The sequence below is a fragment of the Elephas maximus genome, chromosome 6 (genome assembly GCF_024166365.1).
Source record: "Elephas maximus indicus isolate mEleMax1 chromosome 6, mEleMax1 primary haplotype, whole genome shotgun sequence".
In the NCBI taxonomy this organism is placed as follows: Eukaryota; Metazoa; Chordata; class Mammalia; order Proboscidea; family Elephantidae; genus Elephas; species Elephas maximus.
Window position 1 is genome coordinate 138,663,525 of NC_064824.1, and position 19,514 is coordinate 138,683,038.

Genomic DNA, 19,514 nt, shown 5'->3' on the forward strand with positions numbered 1-19,514 from the left:
TGCCCCACATCAGCAACCGCGTCCTATCAGATTCTCATCGAGGGTCTTGTCTTTAAAGAGCGCATACTTAGTTCAAAGCAGATTCAAACCCCCTGTTTGCTCTTCATCTTGGCCCAAGCCTACCAAAGGAGAAATAAATGCTTCCTCTGAGGCATGGACTGGGCTCCTGCCCCACAGAGACCCTCTCTGCTCGGCTGGCACACACGTTTCCACCGGCCACAGACACAGGGTCACCCGCAAGGAGGAAACAGGAACAAAAAAAGTTTCTAAGAAGTGTTCTGGGCATGGCTTGGCGGTCTTACCTGTCTTGGGTGGGGTTTCCTTGACAGCCACAAGGACTTTGGGAGATTTTTGAAGTGTAGCCTGGGGGCCAATGTGGCTGGAAGAAAAACCAGAGCAGCCTGTTGAAGGGCTGGGAGAGGGCGGGGAGGCTGGCCACAGGGCGGGGTCTGCAGGTGACAGCTGCCCCCTGAGAGCGCCCCTGTAAGCAGGGCTGCACCTAAGGCCCCCCTTTAGGCCTGAGTCCCACTGTGTTCCACCTTCGGGGGCGGGAGGGGGGGTAGGAATGAAGCTTTTATCTAAACAAAACATTTCTTTTGTTGAGGGCTTTCTCCACACCAAGGCTTTCTAGCCATGTGAGCGTTTGACCTCAAAATCCCCCAGCATCTGGCTGTCTGCTGTTATTTTTAGTAGAAGTATGAAAAGAGTCTCAAAAAGTTTTATCTTGGGAGAAAGTGTGAATTCAGTGCCTCTACACATGTCACTTGAGCTGTCCTGACAGAACTCCCCGAGAATCAGAAAGCAAAACAAAAACAACAGCTTTGCTCGGTAACTCTGGGGGGAGGGGAGCCTCAGTAACCCTGACCTTCAAATTTGGGTCTTTGTTTTCTGGCTGCTTTTCTGAATAGGGCACTGGGGGAGACCATGGCCTGGAAGGCATTTATAAGCTGAATTCCCCACGGACAGAATCTGACAGGAATGCAGATCCCAATAATAAAAACAAAGCGCTAACCTTGCCTCAGAAGGAGGATAAGATCCAAAGACACCACACCCCAACGTGTGCCTGGCACTGGGGCAGGCGTCGGCAACACCGTTGTGACCTAAATGCCCAAGGAATTTGGGCCTGAAGTCCCGCACAAATAAAATTATTCAAATAAATCCTATTACAAAGGCGCTTTTCCGTCTCCTCGGGCTAATTACTGATGCCCAAACCGTTACTTCTGTTTTGAAGGGATGAAAAGAGAAAACCCAGGCTAAATAAAACCACAGCGAAGTTCAGAAGTTCAGAGCAATTTGTCTTGGGAACAAAGTCTTCCCTAGAGCGAAGCAGCAATTGAGGGAACTCTCGTGCTAACGGGATTGTTCAAGATCTACCTGGGACCGGATAAATATGGGACGATTTTGCAAAAACACTAGGGGTTCTGTGCAGCTGTGCTGACGTTTTCCCCCATGGGCCCTGGCCCTTGTGGCTTCAGTTGAGTTTGTAAACGAAGGAAGGCTGGGGTTTCCAGGGTGCGTTGGTGCCAGAGAGCTTTTGCCGGAAACAACAGAGCAGGGTTTGCACTGTGCTTGTGTGTGTGCGCGCGCCTGTGTGTGTGCCTGTGTGTGCGCGCGCCGGTGTGTGTGCGCGCCTGTGTGTGTGCCTGTGTGCGCGCGCGCCTGTGTGTGCGCCTGTGTGCGCGCGCGCGGGCCTGTGTGTGCCTGTGTGTGCGCGCGCCTGTGTGTGCGCGCGCCTGTGTGTGCGCGCCCCTGCGTGTGTGTGCGCGCCTGTGTGTGTGTGTGTGCGTGACTGTGTGTGTGTGCCTGTGTGCCTGTGTGTGCGCGCGCCTGTGTGCGCGCGCCTGTGTGTGTGTGTGTGTGTGCGTGACTGTGTGTGTGCCTCTGTGTGCGTGCGTGCCTGTGTGTGTGTGTGTGTGTGCGCCTGTGTGTGTGTGACAGGGAGGGGACGAGGAGGGGCGGGGGAGGGACGCAGATGAGGGCGCCAACACTGCCATCTAGAGGCGCGGTCCCGCAGTGTATATAATGCTCGTCTGCAGCCCGGAGGGTCAGAGAGGCAGCGAACTTCGCACTAAGGCAGGGAGCGCACCAGCCGGGAGCCGAGCAGGAGGTAAGGGGAGGAAAGCAACCGGCAGCAGCCGGCTTAGGACGGCACGGCGATGGGGGAGAGGAAGGCGGCAGGCGTCCTCGCTCCAGCCAAACGGCTTCTCAGAGGACTTCCTTTCATCGCCGCGATGGAGGCTCGGAAATCTGCATGTTTGGTGCCTGAACGTTGCACGTTGCACGCCTGCTCTGCAAAGTGCTTCTGCTAATTTGGGGGCGTCCTTTCGCTGCAGAAAGCAAAGGGTAGTTTCCTCGTTCACTTGTGGAAGGCGCTGTCCTTGTGCGCTGGCCGATGGCAGGAGCCTGGTGCGTCTGGTGCCAGCCGGGGTGTTTCTTTGCTGCCGTAGGTGTTTAAGCTCGTTAAGCGGGGAACTGGCAGCGAGGGCGCGGGCTGCCTGTCCTGCGCGCTGAGTTGGCACCGGGGTTCGCTTGCCACCACTGCCCACCTGCTCGGCTTCTGGCTTACCGACTGGGAGATAGGTAGAGTTGGCAATAGAGGTGGACTTCCAGGACGATGGACACTTAATTAAGAGGGAAGCAGACTTGTGTGTTGAGAATCTTGGAGGATACAGAATGCATTTGAACTCAGTGCTGGGGCGGGGGGAAGGGGTAACCAGGTCCTGGGTGTCCGGAGCTGTACATGCATATGCTGAATACTGCCTGGTCTTCTTCTGTTTTCATCCTTGCTAACCCAATTTGAGTATTTAGTCTTCTCTTAGAAGGTGTTAAGTCCAAATTTAACTGGGGTGGGGGGTGGGGGGAAGACAAGCACCGAAAGTTTAGAATTTTGTAATGGAAATACACACTTCGGGTAAAATATGCCTTTTGCTTTTTGTAGCATGAGTAAAGCTTCAAGGGGGGAGGACGGGGGGTGGGGGGGCTGGGAGAAAGAACTTTGGAACGAAGTCAGGGATGGGTGGTTAGGCTGAGTGGTAACTTCCAGGAGAAGGAAAAGTTGTAAAAGTCAGACTTTCTCTCTTTTTCTTTCTTCTCTTCCTTCCTTTCTTTCTCTTTATTTGCTCACCACAGGCTAATTAGGTTTTACAAAAGTGGGAGAGGGCCTCTTTAAATGGTTTACAGCCCTTTGAAGGTATTGGGTGCTCTAGCGTGCCCTGCAACTTCTTTCTGCAAAGTTTCAATGTGCTGACCTTTGTGGGTTTTCTTTTTCTTTTTTTCCTTTGTAAACGCAGCTGCTGTCTTTGTGTCCCTTCACTTTTTCCAGGGAAATGTCCAGCTCAGATAGGCTTGTCGAGGGAAGAAAAGTGGAGGCTGCTGGTTCCCTGACTTAACTGTCTCCAGCTTTTCAAAGGAGAAACTACTTGTCTGTCTGAGAATCTGAGCGTCCTCTAGAGGCAAAGCTTTCTCTAAAGTAAGGTTGCATATGGGAGCTGCAGCTTGGTAACAGTTTGTTCTTTTTCCCTGTCTCTGCTGTAAACACGTGAAGTGCAGGCTGTACAGGATGGGGGGAGGGGAAGAAGGGGTGGCATGGGGTGGGGGTCGAAAGCAAAAGAGCTTTGAGAAACATCTATTTTCCTGAGCATTTTTTTTTAAAGGGGACATGCATTGATGCAATGCAATCATAGTTAAAAAAAGTTCAAGTAAATAGAGCAGAGGGCAGCCTAGCATGTCTGTGCCTAGCTGAGTGAGCACTCTGGAGGTGAGTTTATCCTTTTATTAAACACAGCGAGTCCTTCGAGAATTGACAAGGAATTATGGCTTCTAATCAGGCCCAGAACAGGCAAAGTATAGGCTTTCTGGATTGGTGGGGGGGAAAGGGGGTACTTAATCAGGAACAGTGGCTTTTTGTGTGATAATGCGAGGCTGGAAAGCCTCCTGTTTTAAGTACACATGAGGGAAGTTGGCTGAAGGGATTCCAAACTGAGCCCGAAGGGTAGCCACGTTATAAACCCTAAAAGTACCCAGGGAAAAAGAGAAGGCCTCACCAGTTTGAAGGCTTTAGGTTTTTCTGTGATTCTGTAGAGCAGGAGTGGAGTTGGGAGCTAGAAGGCATTCGTGGTTTTAAAGCAGGCAACCCAGGAACTTCACAGGAATAGTGTTAAAATGCTTCCCAGTTGAGTCACTGGTGTAGGTAGGCACCATCAAGAAAAAAAAACCAAAGGCTCTGTTCACGTCCAGGGTTTTTAAAATCCAGGAAAGGGATAGCCCTACAACACACACTTTCAGCAAAACGAAAGAAAAGAAGAAAAAGAAAATAGGTCAGGACGAGGAGGGGCAGGGGTCTTCTGATTCTGGATACCTGATGGCTTTCTGCAGGGAATATTTGAGGGCGTTACTTGAGAATCTTACCAAATTAGAACTGGGGGGAAACATTAGTGCTTCCCCATTAAAACCATCAGGGAATTGCCCAGTTTTAGAGGGGAAATTTTGTGAGCCAAAAGTGGGTATGGTTTTGTTCAAGAGGCTCCAAGGGCAGAGGGAGGCTGAGACCATCTAAGGTGGCCTTGAACCCCTGTTGGCCAAGGGACAGATAAAGGACTTTCCACTCTGAAAGCCCTGTGAGCTGCGTAGCCAGCTAGCATCTTCTGATTTTTTTATTGTAACGGACACTTCTGTAGATGTCTTCTTGTTTTTTTTCTTGTTTTTATTGGAAGAGATGAAGACTTCACTTTAAAGGAAGCGTTTATGGCAGGGTGTCCTCCTGGAAGCCCCACTGTGTCTGCCTGGGGAACAGTGGTGAATTCCCAGCCTGGCCCAGCAGTACCCCACCCTCACCCTGGTCACACGCTGGGTGGGAATCTGGGCTCTGGTTACACCCTTCCAGCCTAGACAGAGGCCTTTGTGACGCCTGGGTCTGGGTCTCTGGCTGTGGTCCTCTCCCACCACTGCCTCCCTGTTGGGCAGCTGAGCACGATAGGCCGGATCAGGTTTCTGGAGGTGGGTTTTATTTTACCCTCCACCCCCAGGATTCTTAGAGGAGGGTGTTCCCTGTGTTAACGTGACGTATGTCTAAGGACCTTGGGAGTAGGTAGCCTGTATGTGAGTCTGGGTGTTCATTTGGCCCTCTGATTGATTGCATTCTCAAAGGTTTCAAGGCAGCTCGCTATTTGCATAGCATAAGATCCCCAGCCCCCCCAACTAGTGAATGTGTAGCCGGAGGGCATTGTTTTCTGTTCGCTTGGCCGAGGACAGACAGCTCCCCTGGCTGCTATCAGCCCTGGCAGAGGGCCACGGGGAGCTGAGTGGTCTTCCCTGGACTTCGCCTGCATGTTGGTTGGTTGGTTTGTTTTCCCACAGATTTAACGCAGGGCTAAACAAAACAAAGCCTCAGTGACGGATACTGCCTGCAGTTGCCAAATGATTCTTTGGTAGCCTGGGCTCTCCTTATCTAAATTGTACCCATAATCCTCGGCCAGCCCAGTGGAGGTGGTAGGTACGTTCTCAGAGACCAGAGCAAGAGCTTGGCTCCCATGAGAGAAAGTCTCTGGAGCCATTGGAAGGGTGAGGAGAACTTCGTTCATCACTGTGAACCCTAGATAACTCAGCCTCTTAATCCATCCTGGCATTGTTTGTTGCTGTTGTTGTTAGGTGCTGTCCAGTCGGTTCCAACTCATAGTGACCGTGTGTCCAACAGAACCAAACACTGCCTGGTCCTGTGCCATCCTCACAATCATTGCTATGTTTGAGCACATTGTTGCAGCCACTGTGTCAGCCCATCTCATTGAGAGTCTTCCTCTCTTTCGCTGACCTTTTGCTTTACCAAGCATTATGTCCTTCTCCAGGGACTGGTCCCACCTGATAACATGTCCAAAGTACGAGAGATGAAGTCTCGCCATCCTTGCTGGTCCCTCCTGATAACATGTCCAAAGTATAGGAGCTAAAGTCTCGACCTCCTTGCTTCTAAGGAGCTTTCTGGCTGTACTTCTTCCAAAAGAGATTTGTTTGTTTTTCTGGCAGTCCATGGTATATTCAGTATTCTTCACCTTGGTTTACAGGTGTGTAAACACTGAGAAAGGAGCCCTGGTGGTACAGTGGTTGAGCACTCAGTGCTAACCGAAAAGTTAGTGGTTCGAACCCACCAGTCGCTCCACGGGAGAAAGATGTGGCAGTTTGCTACTGTAAAGATAACAGCCTATGAAACCCGATGGGTCAGTTCTGTTCTGTCCTGTAGGGTTGCCGTGAGTCAAAATCGACCTGAAGGCACACAACTACAACAGCAGCAGACACTGAAAGAGGGTGAGAACCAGGTGCTCAGCTCTTGTCTTGGGACAAAACTGAATTTTCCAATGAAATTCCATTTTAGGAGAACTTCAGTTACAAATTACAGAGAGCCAACAAAGAAGGAGGCCACCTCAGGGCTGGACATCTGTGTTGGTTCTGGGAGTGAGGGGGTCTAAATGTTTCTCTGTTGGGTCCAGAGGCACCAAGGGGCTCCCAGGCCTAGTCTGCTGTCTTATCTGGCCTGCTGAAGAGCCCAAGGCTTTCCTCTGTCCAGATGGCTGGCCTCCCTGTCACCAGAGAGCCCCACTGGGAAACCTTTTCTGTTGTTTGTGCCACCGCCATCCTCAAAGCCTTTTCTGCTCAAGTGCCATTTCCTCACTCAGGACCTTTGTGGCTCCCACAAGGGCAGCCCCAGGCCTAGCAGGAAGTCAGCCAGCCCACCCTTCCAGGCCTGGCTCTTCCCTCCAGCTCTCCTCTAGGGAGAGTCTTTGCCTCAGCCAGGTTGGGTGCCTCCACCGTCATGGCAGGGCCCTTCTGGAATATCCCTTGACCATCTCAAATCCCTACTTCTCCCCAAAGGCCCCTGTAAGTCACTTGAGTGGAAAGCCCACCCTTCTGGTGTAGGGGCACCCACCACCTCCCTCCTGCCTCATTGTGGGTGATTGGCTTTCATCCCTTCTTGACCTTCTAGAATGGAAACCCTGGTGGCATAGTGGTTAAGAGCTATGGCTGTTAACCAGAAGGCTGGCTGTTCGAATCCACCAGGCACTCTGTGGAAACCCTATGGGGCAGTTCTGCTCTGTCCAGTAGGGTCACTATGAGTTGGAATCGGGTCAACAACAATGGGTTTGGTTTGGTTGACCTTCTCGATTAGATGGTGGGTCTTGGGGCTGGGGGTGCCATGATTCTGGCTTATTATCCTCATGTGCCCCAAATGGTGCCCCCTCCCCCACACACACTCAGAAGAGACTTCCTAAACTTTTGGGAGATTGAAAAGGCATGATGCTCATCTCAGCCGGGTAGGGATTTCAGAAAAGCCTGTCCTGGACTCCCGTTTCCAGTGCTGGTCTTAGCTGGTGGGTAACAGGGAAGTCACTGAGCTCTGTATTCGTTGACACCTGCTTTGTGCCGGGTGAGTTTGCTTGCTGTGACTGTTAATTGCTGGTTGCCATCAAGATTCCAACTCATGGTAACCCTGTGTGTGCAGGGTAGAACTGTGCTCCTTAGGGTTTTCATGGCTGTGACCTTTTGGAAGCAGATCACCTGGTCTGTCATCTGAGGTGCCTCTGGGTGGGTTTGAACCACTGATCTTTGGGCTAGTAGTCGAGCGCTTAACTGTTTGCAACACCCAGAAACTCCTGCTGTTGCTATGCAGATGAATAAGACATGGTGTGGTGGGGGTGGGACAGAGCATGGGGGTGGAGAAAGAAAGGGCCAGAGAACAGAAGAGGTCAATTATTTGGAAGGGGTGGGGCAAGGAAGATGAGCCGGGAAGAGCCTTCCTGGTATGTGACTGGAAACCGCAAACCTGTTGAAGGCAGTTTGGATGTGTAGTTGGCTGTCTCTGCAAGGAACGAGCCCCTTTTTCCCGGAGGGAGTGGCTTTTTGCTAGTGTAGGGAGCATGTGTTGTGTGGGCCAAGCCACTACCCCTTGGAGACGGTAAACTCGGAGACTTCTAATTCCGGCTTTACCCCCCAGCTCGCTGGGTGAGCTCAGGCGGGCCATTGGGATGCAGCTAAGTACCTCAGGACTTTTGGTACAGCTCAGCCGTTGTCAAGGATACTTGGTTGATGAATAATAAACCTCAGAAAGGAGAGGCAAACCTCCCAGAATAGTCCTCTACTCGACAAAAAGGAGCAAGCCCGCCATTTCTGGATGAGTGGTGGACCGCAGGCCGTGGGCAGGGCTGGACAGAGGCCGAGTCTACCTTGGCTATAAGAACATCTACTTCCTGTCATGGCGAAAAACTCACTTCCTGTTTGCCATGACCGGAAGTGAGCTCTTCTGTATGTGCAGGTATTGGCCAAGGCCCCTGTGGAAAAGGATCCCTACAGGAAGGATTAAATGAGATAAAGCACAATTCCTGTAACTTTCCATGTACGTAAAAGTAGGAAGGTCTCTGTCAGGGATTGAATTATGTCCCCCCAAAATATGTGTCAACTTAGTTAGGCCATGATTCCCAGTATTGTGTGGTTGTCTTCCATTTTGTGATTGTAATTTTATGTTAAAGAGGGTTAGGGTGGGATTGTTACACCCTTATTAAGGTACATCCCTAATCCAATGTAAAGCGAGTTCCCCCAGGGTGTGGCCTGCACCACCTTTTATCTTACAAGAGATAAAAAGGAAGGGAAGAGAGCAGAGAGTTGAGGACTTCATACCACCAAGAAAGCAGTGCCGGGAGCAGAGTGCATCCTTTGGACCTGGGGTCCCCGTACGGAGAAGCTCCTAGTCCAGGGGAAGATTGAAGAGAATGCTGACAGAGAGAGACACCCTGAATTTGGACTTCTAGCCTCCTACATTGTGAGAGAATAAATTTCTCTTTGTTAAAGCCATCCACTTGTGGTATTTCTGTTACAGCAGCACTAGATGGCTAAGACAGTCTCCCTCTTAACCAGTGTGCTCTCAGGGCTCCTTATTTGAGAAAGACAATGCCCTTATTCAAAATAGGAAGCTTCTGTGTTCTGTTGAATGTGGTCGGGCTCCCAGAGCCTGTGTCCAGGAGTTTGGAGTTAACTCAATAAGGAGAGGTTGGTGGTTCAACCTACCAGCCCCTCCAAGGGAGAGAAATGTGGCAGTCTGCTTATGCAAAAGATTGTTGTTGTTGTTAGGTGCAGTTGAGTTGGTTCCGACTCTGTGTACAACAGAATGGGACACTGCCTGGTCCTATACCGTCCTCACAGTCGTTGTCAGGTTTGAGCCCATTGTTGCAACCGCAGAGTCAATCCATCTCATTGAGGGTCGTCTTCTTTTTCCCTGACCCTCTACTTTACCAAGCCTGAAGTCCTTCTCCAGGGACTGATTCCCCATGATAATATGTCCAAATTATGTGAAACAAAGTCTCACCATCCTCACTTCTAATGAACATTCTGGTTGTACTTATTCCAAGATAGATTTGTTCATTCTTCTGTCCATCCATGGTATATTCAATATTCTTCCCCAACACCGTAATTCAAAGGCATCATTTCTTTGATTTTCCTTATTCATTGTCCATCTTTCTCATGCATATGAGGAAATTGAAAACACCATGGCTTGGGTCAGGCGCACCTTAGTCCTCAAGGTGACACCTTTGCTTTTTAATACTTGGAAGAGGTCTTTTGTAGCAAATTTGCCCAGTGTAACACATCGTTTGTTTTCTTGACTGCTGTTTCCATGGGCATTGATTGTGGATCCAAGTAAAATGAAATCCTGACAACTTCGATCTTTTCTCCGTTTATCATGATGTTTCTTATTGATCCAGTTGTGAGGACTTTTGTTTTCTTTATGTTGAAGTGTAATCCATACTGAAGTCTTTGGTCTTCATCCGTAAAGATTGCAGCCTTGAAAACCCTGTGGCACAGTTCTACTCTGTCCTATAGGGTCGCCATGAGTTGGAATCAACTTGAAGACAATGGTTTTTTCATGTGTGTTTTTTTGAAGGGGGAAGACTTTGTCAAATAATGTTCTATTTTTCTAGAGACAGCCCTTGTTTGTTTCCTAAACCTAATGCATGAGGGGAAAAAAAAAAAAATGCATGAAAACTACCGAAACGACAAAAGTGTTGTGTGGCCTTTTTTTTTTTTTTTTTAAGTTCCCCGTTTACCTTGGTGGAGGATCTGAGTGCTGCACTGTTTCCTCTCTCTCTGAGCTTCCCTTCCTTCCGCTGACCGTTCAAACCTTCTGCAGTGGGAGGCAAGAAGCCCGTTTAGACCCCCAGAAGAAGGTGGGAGGTTGAGGCCTGGGCCTGGGGCTTCCAGAGTCTGTGTCATCTCCCGACCAGTGGGGGTATGCGCTATTTGTGCGCCCTGGGCCAATGGAGGATCAGTGATCAATAATTGATAATCAATTGATTTGTCAGCAGGGCTAGTGGATTCTTAGCCTGCAGCCAGGAGCTGCCAGCCTCTCCTCTCTCCCTGTGTGTCCTTGGGCAAACACGTCCCTCCCCTGCTGAAAGATTCTCACTGTGTTAGGGGTGACGGGGTGGACGGGTGCCAGTTGCATAATGTTTTTGGCTCTGTGGCCCCAATTACTAAATCAAGTTTTCATTGTCCAGCAGGCTGGGCCCATTGAAGGACTGGATGGGCCTCAGAGCCCTTTTCCCCACTGCCCTGGGTTCCGAGAACCCTGAAGGCTGGCGGCAGCCCGGAGGGGAGAGTGCCAGAGTCTAATTCCCAGGGTGGTGGAGGAACCCAGAAGGATAGAAACCCAAACCATGCCGGCTCTGTCAATTCGACTCCAACTCGTGGCGACCCCTTGATTGTCAGAGTAGACCTGTGCTCCATATGGTTTCCAGTGGCTGATTTTTCGCTTTTCTTCTGAGGTGCCTTTCCATTGGCAGGCGAGGGCTTCACCCCCCAGTGACTCCTAAGGACGTATTTGCCTAATCGTTCTCCCCAGGGGCAGGTCTTCTTGTTCCCAGTCCTGCCTGGCTCGCTGCATCTGCATCCAGGGCACAGTGGCTCCTCAGTGTTCTGGAACTTGGGTCAGGCCAACAAAGGCGAGTCGTTCCTTTCTGTCCTGCCCTGGGGACGGCCCAGCTCAGGATTGATGGCCGTTCTGCAGGCCCCACTGTCTGTGCCAGGGGGCAGGGTGGGAGCCACGCCAGGCGCCAGCCTCGCTCTGGTCTGCCCCACCTCTGCCCAGCTGTGGCCGTCTGCCATCCGTGCTCCTCCATCTGCAGGGACGCAGGGTCTGGTGAGGGCACGAGTCAGGGCTTTAAAAACCAACCCACACTGCAGACGGCAGTGCTGTGTTTCACGGGAAGGGAACGAGAACTAGCCTGCTCTGCTGCTCCGGGGAGCCCGGGGTGCAGGCGAAGGTGGCTGAGGGAGGTGGCCAGAGGGCACTTCCAGGCAGACAGCCATCGGCTGACGGGGTGGATTGGAACCGCCAACAACATTTCAGTTAGTACCCAAGAGCAAACCTTTTGCCCCATCCAGGACACGCATAGGGGCACCATGAGTTGGGATTGCTAGAGGGCAACGGATTTGATTTTTTTTGTTTGTTTTAAATGCTTTTTGCTAAGGGGAAAATGGATGCTTGGCTGGAGAGTCCCCTGGCTCTTCCTTTCATGCCAGGGAAGGGGCGGGGAGGGGACGCAGCTCCTGGAGCGTCTGTCCTGTGCAGACCCTGCTGGAGGCCTTTACCAGTCGTTCTTAGTTTAATCTTCCAAGTAGCTCTGTGAGATAGTGCTTTGTCCTGGGGAGGCAGACAAAGCTGGGTAGGTGACCAGCTAGTCTGAAGTTAGACACTAACGGATCGAGGAGCCCAAATCCTCACCTAGACTTAACTCTTCCCAGCTATGTCTTCTCCTACCGTTAGCATGGCCACTGCACCCTGACCCACTGACCAGTCCTCTGAGCTCCAGTGAGTTCTAGTATGTAAGCTGGAGTCCATGTCAGGTGGCCTTACCAGGTGAGCCTGACCCTCGGTCAGTTATCTCCAGGGGCAGGTGAGAAGGAAGAGCAGGCACCTTAGTGTGCTGGGCAGTGCTCAACAGTGCCCCCTTGAGCTGAGCAGGCACCTTAGTGCGCTGGGCAGTGCTCAACAGTGCCCCCTTGAGCTGAGCAGGCACCTTAGTGCGCTGGGCAGTGCTCAACAGTGCCCCCTTGAGCTGAGGTTCTGTTTGACACCCTCGCCCCCAGCCGGGATGTGGCATCTAATCCCCACAGTCTCTGGGATGGGGCCCGCCAGGTCTCACTGCCAACTAAGGACTGAGTCGGGGAGGGACTTCAGGGCCTCCAAGTGGACAGACGAACACAAGGCCACCCTGGCCACTCTTTTGTCAGTATTAAAACAAAACAAAAACCCAATCCTGCTGGCCTTTGAGTTGACCATGATTCACAGTGACCCTTGTGTTGCAGAGTAGAAGTACTCCATAGGGTTTTCTTGGCTTTAATTCTACGGAAGCAAATCACCAGGTCGTTCTTCCTCAGCACCACTGGCTGGGTTTGAACCACCAACCTTTCGGTCTGTGGTTGGCACCATCCAAACAAAAAAAAAAATCAAACCCATTGCCATCGAGTTGATTCCAACTCGTCGCGACCCAGGGGCTGTCATAGTACATTTATGGAGAAACCGTTTCAGACACAGTGGCTCCTTGTGGCTGAATTCTCAGTGGGCGCTAACGTGGTGGCAGTTGAGAGTGCTGGCCGTACATTAGGCTGGCAGGAGCACCCATGAGAAAACCAACAGCCCATCCACAAAGGCAGCAGGTGGTCATTTCTGTGCCTTGGGCCTTGGCACAAGTTGCTCTTGAACCCGTTGAGCAAATAAAGTCACGGGAAACCAGGCGACGGCCCAGGGCTTGGGACAGCTGGTTGCTTGTTCTTTGTTGAAAATGATGTGGCAAAACCCAGAGTCTGTAGGCTTGGGGCACAGTCCAGCTGTGCGTCCTTCCACACATCTGGCTGTATACCCAGTATTTGTCTAATGGCATCTGGGGCAACCCAGGAGTGGCCCAGGTGTGTACGCATTTTGCAGAAAGGTAAAAAAGCAGTCTCAGTTTGAATGCAAATTTGGAAGAAGATTTAAAATGCTTTCATTAAGACCCCGAGGCAGGGCACTTGTAGCAGAGCTGGGCGTGTAATGGATCAACTCCCCCACTTGGGGATGCAGATAAAATGGCTCCAGTGTCCCCTGTGGAACACGAGCCCACTGTCAATACAGCTGGGGTCTCACCCAGCTGCCCCACGTTGCTTCGGCCCTGTGCAGTGTTGATGCTACAACTGGGGCAGAGCCAGGTCGATGGGTCTCAAGAACACAGCCTTGAAAACACCAGAAAGCAAACACTGCTTCTCTCTTTGAGGACTGCGTGGATTTAGACTCAGGGTGTGTTTTAATTTGTTTTGCAGGGTTCTATTATGGTTGTTTTCTTGTCTCCTTTCTTTGCAAAGACACCACCGCCACACCACCGGTTCCCGTCCAGTCAACTTGGCTCGTGGTGCCCCCACGTGCGTCTGAGTGGCACGGTGCTCCACGTGGTTTGCAGTGGCTGAGCTTTCAGAAGTAGGTTGCTAGGCCTTTCTTCCGAGGTGACTCTGAGTGGCCTCGAACCTCCAGCCTCTCAGTCAGCAGCTTAGTTCGTTAACGGTACCACCCAGGGAGCTGTCTTTGCTCATGCTACAGAGCTAAAGTGGGAACAGCGGAGTATCGGGGGTGGGGAGGGCACTGGAAAAGCTCTTTGTCGGAAACTTGAGTTTCTCCCGATTTTTCCTGCCCATCTCTCTTGTTTGGTCTTCCTGCAGGTCGTTGACCACCTCCCTCAGAACCATGGATGTTCATCTCTTTGACTACATGGAGCCAGGGAACTTCTCCGACATCAGCTGGTCCTGCAACAGCAGCGACTGCATCGGAGTTGACACGGTGCTGTGCCCCCACATGCCCTACAAGAGCGCGCTGCTCTACACGCTGTCCTTTGTTTACATCTTCATCTTCGTCATCGGCATGATCGCCAACTCCGTGGTGGTCTGGGTGAACATCCAGGCCAAAACCACAGGCTACGACACGCACTGCTACATCCTGAACCTGGCCATCGCCGACCTGTGGGTGGTCCTCACCATCCCGGTGTGGGTGGTCAGCCTGGTGCAGCATAACCAGTGGCCCATGGGCGAGCTCACCTGCAAGATCACACACCTCATCTTCTCCATCAACCTGTTCGGCAGCATCTTCTTCCTCACGTGCATGAGCGTGGACCGATACCTGTCGGTCACCTACTTCACCAACACCTCCAGCAGCCGGAAGAAGATGGTGCGTCGCGTTGTCTGCGTCCTGGTGTGGCTGCTGGCCTTCTGTGTGTCCCTGCCCGATACCTACTACCTGAAGACCGTCACGTCGGCAGCCAACAACGAGACCTACTGCCGGTCCTTCTACCCGGAGCACAGCATCAAGGAGTGGCTCATTGGCATGGAGCTGCTGTCCGTGGTCCTGGGCTTCGCCATCCCTTTCTCCGTCATCGCCGTCTTCTATTTCCTCCTGGCCAGGGCCATCTCGGCCTCCGGCGACCAAGAGAAGCACAGCAGCCGGAAGATCATTTTCTCCTACGTGGTGGTCTTCCTGGTCTGCTGGCTCCCCTACCACGCCGTGGTGCTCCTGGATGTCTTTTCCATCCTCCACCTCATCCCTTTCACCTGCCACCTGGAGAACTTCCTCTTCACGGCCCTGCACGTCACGCAGTGCCTGTCCCTGGTGCACTGCTGCGTCAACCCCGTGCTCTACAGCTTCATCAACCGCAACTACAGGTATGAGCTCATGAAGGCTTTTATCTTCAAGTACTCCGCCAAAACCGGGCTCACCAAGCTTATCGATGCCTCCAGAGTGTCTGAAGCAGAGTACTCTGCTTTGGAGCAAAACGCCAAATGATGGGCAATGCTGCATCAGCTCTGAGACCCTCGTGCTTGCTCTTAACAGGGCATCGGGCTGCATTTTCCTCAAGAGTAAAGCAGAGGAGTTTCGGGTCTTGAAGCTCGAGAAGCTGAAGAGGGGAACACGTGTCGTCGTGTGTCCTTTCCGTCTCTCTTGTGCCAGCGTGGCTTGTTTCTGGGCTGTGCATTCTGACAGCTTTGCATCATGCAGAGCTGTGCTGGGCGGCCCGTACTACGTGTCAAAGCCAGCTTCAGGACCGGCTTGCCTGTGCCTCTGTAAAATAGGACTCTCAGAGTTCCCTGAAAAAAAAATTTTTTTTTAATGTGGTGATTCGTATTTAAATTCTAAGACTGTATTTTCTCACTGTTGGTGTCCCTTATACATGCATTTGAAAGTTAAATATATTTTAAATATTGTTGGGGAAGTATAATGCTGACATATATTCAGAGTTTTGCAGTTCTAATGTTAGCTTGACTTCAGTTTTGACTAAGGGTGACATGAAATGTTAGCTGTTTTGAAATTATATATAAATATATATATATATATATATAAATATATATAAATCTATGCCAGTGTTGGCTGAAATGTTTTATTTACAATAGTTTTATATCTGTGTGGTGCTTTGTACCAGTATGGACTATGGAACGACACTGCTCTGTAATGCAGTTTGTGACGTTAATAGTGTTGTGAAGTTATGTTAAAAAACAAAAACAAAAAACTGTTCCATTTGCAGCATCATGCACAAAACGAACAGTCATATTTCAGAGAGTTCTCTCAATTTGTAAGTTATTTTTTTTAATAAATTTTTTTTTTCGGAAAAAGGCATTTGAGTCTCAGTTTCAAAAGCATGTGTTGGCTTTTAATACACGGATGTAAATGGCATATGTAAAAAATAGTTGCCGTCGAGTCGATTCTGACTCCTGATGACCCCACTTTTACCAGAGTTTTAAATTGTGCTTCATAGGGTTTTCCAGGTCTGATTTTTGGAAGCAGATTGCCAGACCTCTCTTCCGAGGCACTTTTGAGGGGACCTGGACCTCCAAACTTTTGGTCAGCAGCCAAGTGCATCAACCATTTGCACTGCCCAGGGACTCCATGGCCTCTAGAGATCAACCTAATAAATAGGATTTAAAAAAGAGTGCTATAACCATAAGGGTAAAACCCAAGGGGTTAACTTGGGTGAAATGATGTAACAGGAAAATCATTGAACACGTTGAGTGACTTCAAAAAAAAATTTGCAGGCAGTGATGTGTTTGGGTGGGGAGATGGTGGTTAGGGCTCCTGCAGGCTGTCAAGACAAAGCAGGCTCAGAAAAGGCCTGCCTGCTGTCCACCCCGCACAGGCTCAAGGTCTGACACTACATCCTCGTCTGTGTCACCACATATCCCGGCCCTCTGAACTTTCTCTGCTAAGCTTCTGCTGTTTAAGTCTTGCTTTCCCTTTCTTTCTACTCCTCAAGATCCCTTGAGAGCTGTTGTTGCTGGGTGCCATCGAGGTGATTCCAACTCATGGTGTCCCCATGTGACAGAGTAGAACTGCCCCATAGGGTTTTCTAAGCTGTAATCTTTACGTAAGCAGATTGCCAGGTCTTTCTTCTGGGGTGTCCTGCACGGGTTCGAACCGTAGACTCTTTGGTTAGCAGCTGAGTGCTTAACTGTTGCCCCAGCAGGGCAATTCATCATTAAAAAAAAACCAAAACAACAATTACCCTCTTCCTGAGGCCACACGACGAGCAGACCTCTGTCTGCGTTACCAAATCCACCTTCCAGGAGGAGTTGACAGGACACGCAGAATGGCCCATTCCTGCTGAGGTCCCACCAGCCTTGTCATGAGCAGCCAGAAAGATGGAGAGTTGAACAGCCAAGTCCACCTGGGCAGGAAGAAGGGCAGAGAGAGCTGCCTCCCCTTGGCTGCCCCTCCCCATGCCATCTAAGTCCCAAGGCCTCTCCCAGGTCAACCTGTCTGGCCCAGCTTCTGCCTGGTAGGCATCTCCATCACTGAGCTTAGTAACAGGAAGCCCTGGGGCACCTCCGCCTGAGATGCACTGAACAGCAGACAACAACGACATTTGCATAGAAAGCTGCTGTCAACAGGAGGGCAGACCCTACCCAGAAGCTCCAGTCTCACCTTGGAGGTTAGGGGACTACTACCATACAGAAGGAGTCCCTGGAGAGTGCAAACATTAACACACTCGGCTGCTCACTGAAAGGGTGGTGGTTTGCGTCTACCCAGAGGTACCTCAGATGAAAGGCCCGGCAACCTACTGCTAAAAAAATCAGCCACTGAAAACCGCATGCAGCAGAGTTCTGCTCTGACACACATGGGGTTGCCGTAAGTTGGGACTGACTTGGCGGCCACTGGTAGTAGCCTATACAGAAAGGCACCCTTAGCACAAGTCGGATCACCCACAGACTCCCGGTGCACAGCCCCCAGGGGCTCTTGGACAGAGCCTGCTGCGGGGGGCTCTGACTTCCCGAAAAGGGCTGTGTGGCCTAGAGTTTACCAGCCCACACTATGAGAAAACTAGCTGCTGTGGAGCTGAATCTGACTCACGGTGACCCCATGTGTATCAGAGTAGAATTGGGCTCCATATGGTTTTCAGTGGCGGATTTTTCAGAAGCAGATCGCCAGGCCTTTCTTCCAAGGCACCTCTGGGTGGAATTGAACCTCCAATGTTTTGATTAGTAACAGGGTAGCAAGGCTGTAACTTCCTTGAAATACCTCCTTGATGCACATACATGTTTTCAGGTGCAGGACCTCCTTGCCTTGCTCCAGACAGAATTCCTGCCTACAATAATGTGGCTGGTAGGATCTTAAATCGTAACCATAGGCAGAAACATTGGGATGAAGGAAAAGTAAGAAAGGAACGGCAACCGGACATCGGGAGACAGTACGACCCAAATATGCATTCCCCAACAGGAGCAATGGATGAAAGCTTGCCGCTGAGCAAGTGGGCCGAGTGGCCCAAGTTCAGACACGTTCAGACTCTCCCCAAGTACCAAATTCAAGGTCGGGAGGGAGCGTGGGGCCACATATTAGCACCCACAGGCTCAACGGTGCATTAGATGTAACTTGGGAAATAATCCAAATTGACTTTTATTTCGAGGCCCTGTCTCGGTCAATTCAGAAACCTCCCATCCATTTACCTAGGGATTACTTAAAAGCTCTGAGGGTGTGGTCCTTGGTTGGCGGCTGTCCCCACTGGCATCTGCTGGGATGTCCCCTGCCTGTCTGGTCCCCACAGAGGTCTCCTTCCATGACACCCCTACTCAAAGGTCTCTTTCTGCTGTTGCAGGCCATTTTCTGCTCTCACGGTCCTCTGCCACCCACTGAAACTACCTGTCCTCTTCCTTCCATGCTGAGGGAGGGGGAGAGAGCGACCCCCACAGCGAACCTACACTCCCCATGTAACCCTCTGTGGGTGGGCTTTCCGTGTCCCACGATCTCCCTGGGCAAGGAGACCCGGCGCCGTGCCTTGTTCATCCCAGATCCCGCAGACCACTCTGGAGTCAGCTTTCTCCTTGGGCGGGCTCCAACTGGAGCTACACCAGGGACCCAGCTCTCTGCTCCCTCTAGCCACCCCTTCCTTGCCCTGCCTGAGGACTGAACACTTGCTCCCATGTACCTCGGTCATCTAGGCTCCAAGTCCCCTCAAAAAACCGAACCAAAACCCTTGCCATTGAGTCAATTCCAACTCATAGCAACCCTGTAGGACAGAGTAGAACTGCCCCAGAGAGCTTCCAAGGTGGATTCAAACTGCTGGCCTTTTGGTTAAAATCAAAGACCTTTTCTTTGATTTTGGCTGTAACATTCTCACCTGGACCAATGTGCTGTGCCATGCACCCACATGTAGCTGAGAGGGGAACAGGTCAAGGGTTACAGTGCGCCGAGGTGGGGAGAATCATCAAGAAATATTAAAAAACAAAAAAATCTCCTCCCACCACACATGGATGCAGAAACGGGGCACCATCCACGGTCCTGGGAACGCGGACAAGTTTTCCCGTCTCTAAATCTCAGTTTCCTACTTGACAGTCAGCTGGTGACAGCATCTGCCCCATAGGGTGACTGTGATGATCGTACTACACAGACCCTATTTCCAAACAGGGTCACATTCACAGTCCACGGTGAGGACTTCAACGTATCTTTTGGTGGGGGGGACACAGTTCAATCCACAACACTGATTTTCCTCACCTTTATCACTACTTCTCTGCCTCCATTAAAGGGCCGTCATAGCGATCAGAAGACAACAGGTACGTGAATAAATGTTGCCGAATCACCGGACTGAGGAATGGAAGAAGTGTTTTTAAATCTGTGGAGGGCCACACGAACGCCCTTAAGAATTTCCCAGACCATTTGCCTGGTTCATTTTCATATCCACCCGGTACTTAACTAACGTGCTTCTTTGTTTGTTGTAAGGATTGAAATCCATCGCAGCTCTAAAGCACCCTAGGAGCACCAGTGGTTCAGAGGTAGAGTTCTCGTCTTCCATGTGGGAGGCCTGGTTTGATTCCCGACAAACGCACCCCAAGCATAGCCTCTACCCATCTGTCGGTGGAGGCTTGCCTGTTACTTTGATGCTGAACAGGTTTCAGCAGAGCTTCCAGACAAAAACAGACTAGGAGGAAAGGCCTGGCGATCGGCCAATGAAAACCTTATTGATCACAACGGTCCAATG

At 50.9% G+C, this 19,514-nt stretch overlaps 1 protein-coding gene across 2 annotated transcripts; it reads left to right on the top strand.

Annotated features, from left to right (window-relative positions):
* The first annotated feature begins 2,034 nt into the window (after window positions 1-2,034).
* ACKR3 (atypical chemokine receptor 3) lies at window positions 2,035-15,649 on the top strand. 2 transcript variants are annotated; one of them, XM_049888518.1, is made up of 3 exons: window positions 2,063-2,107; window positions 13,330-13,483; window positions 13,723-15,649. In XM_049888518.1, exon 3 carries the CDS (start codon window positions 13,748-13,750, stop codon window positions 14,834-14,836), a length of 1,089 nt encoding a protein of 362 aa, XP_049744475.1. In that variant the 5' UTR covers window positions 2,063-2,107; window positions 13,330-13,483; window positions 13,723-13,747; the 3' UTR covers window positions 14,837-15,649. The 2 variants fall into 2 exon arrangements, with proteins under 2 accessions (XP_049744474.1, XP_049744475.1); XM_049888517.1 differs by lacking the exon at window positions 13,330-13,483 and having other exon boundaries at window positions 2,035-2,107.
* Window positions 15,650-19,514: the final 3,865 nt, after the last annotated feature.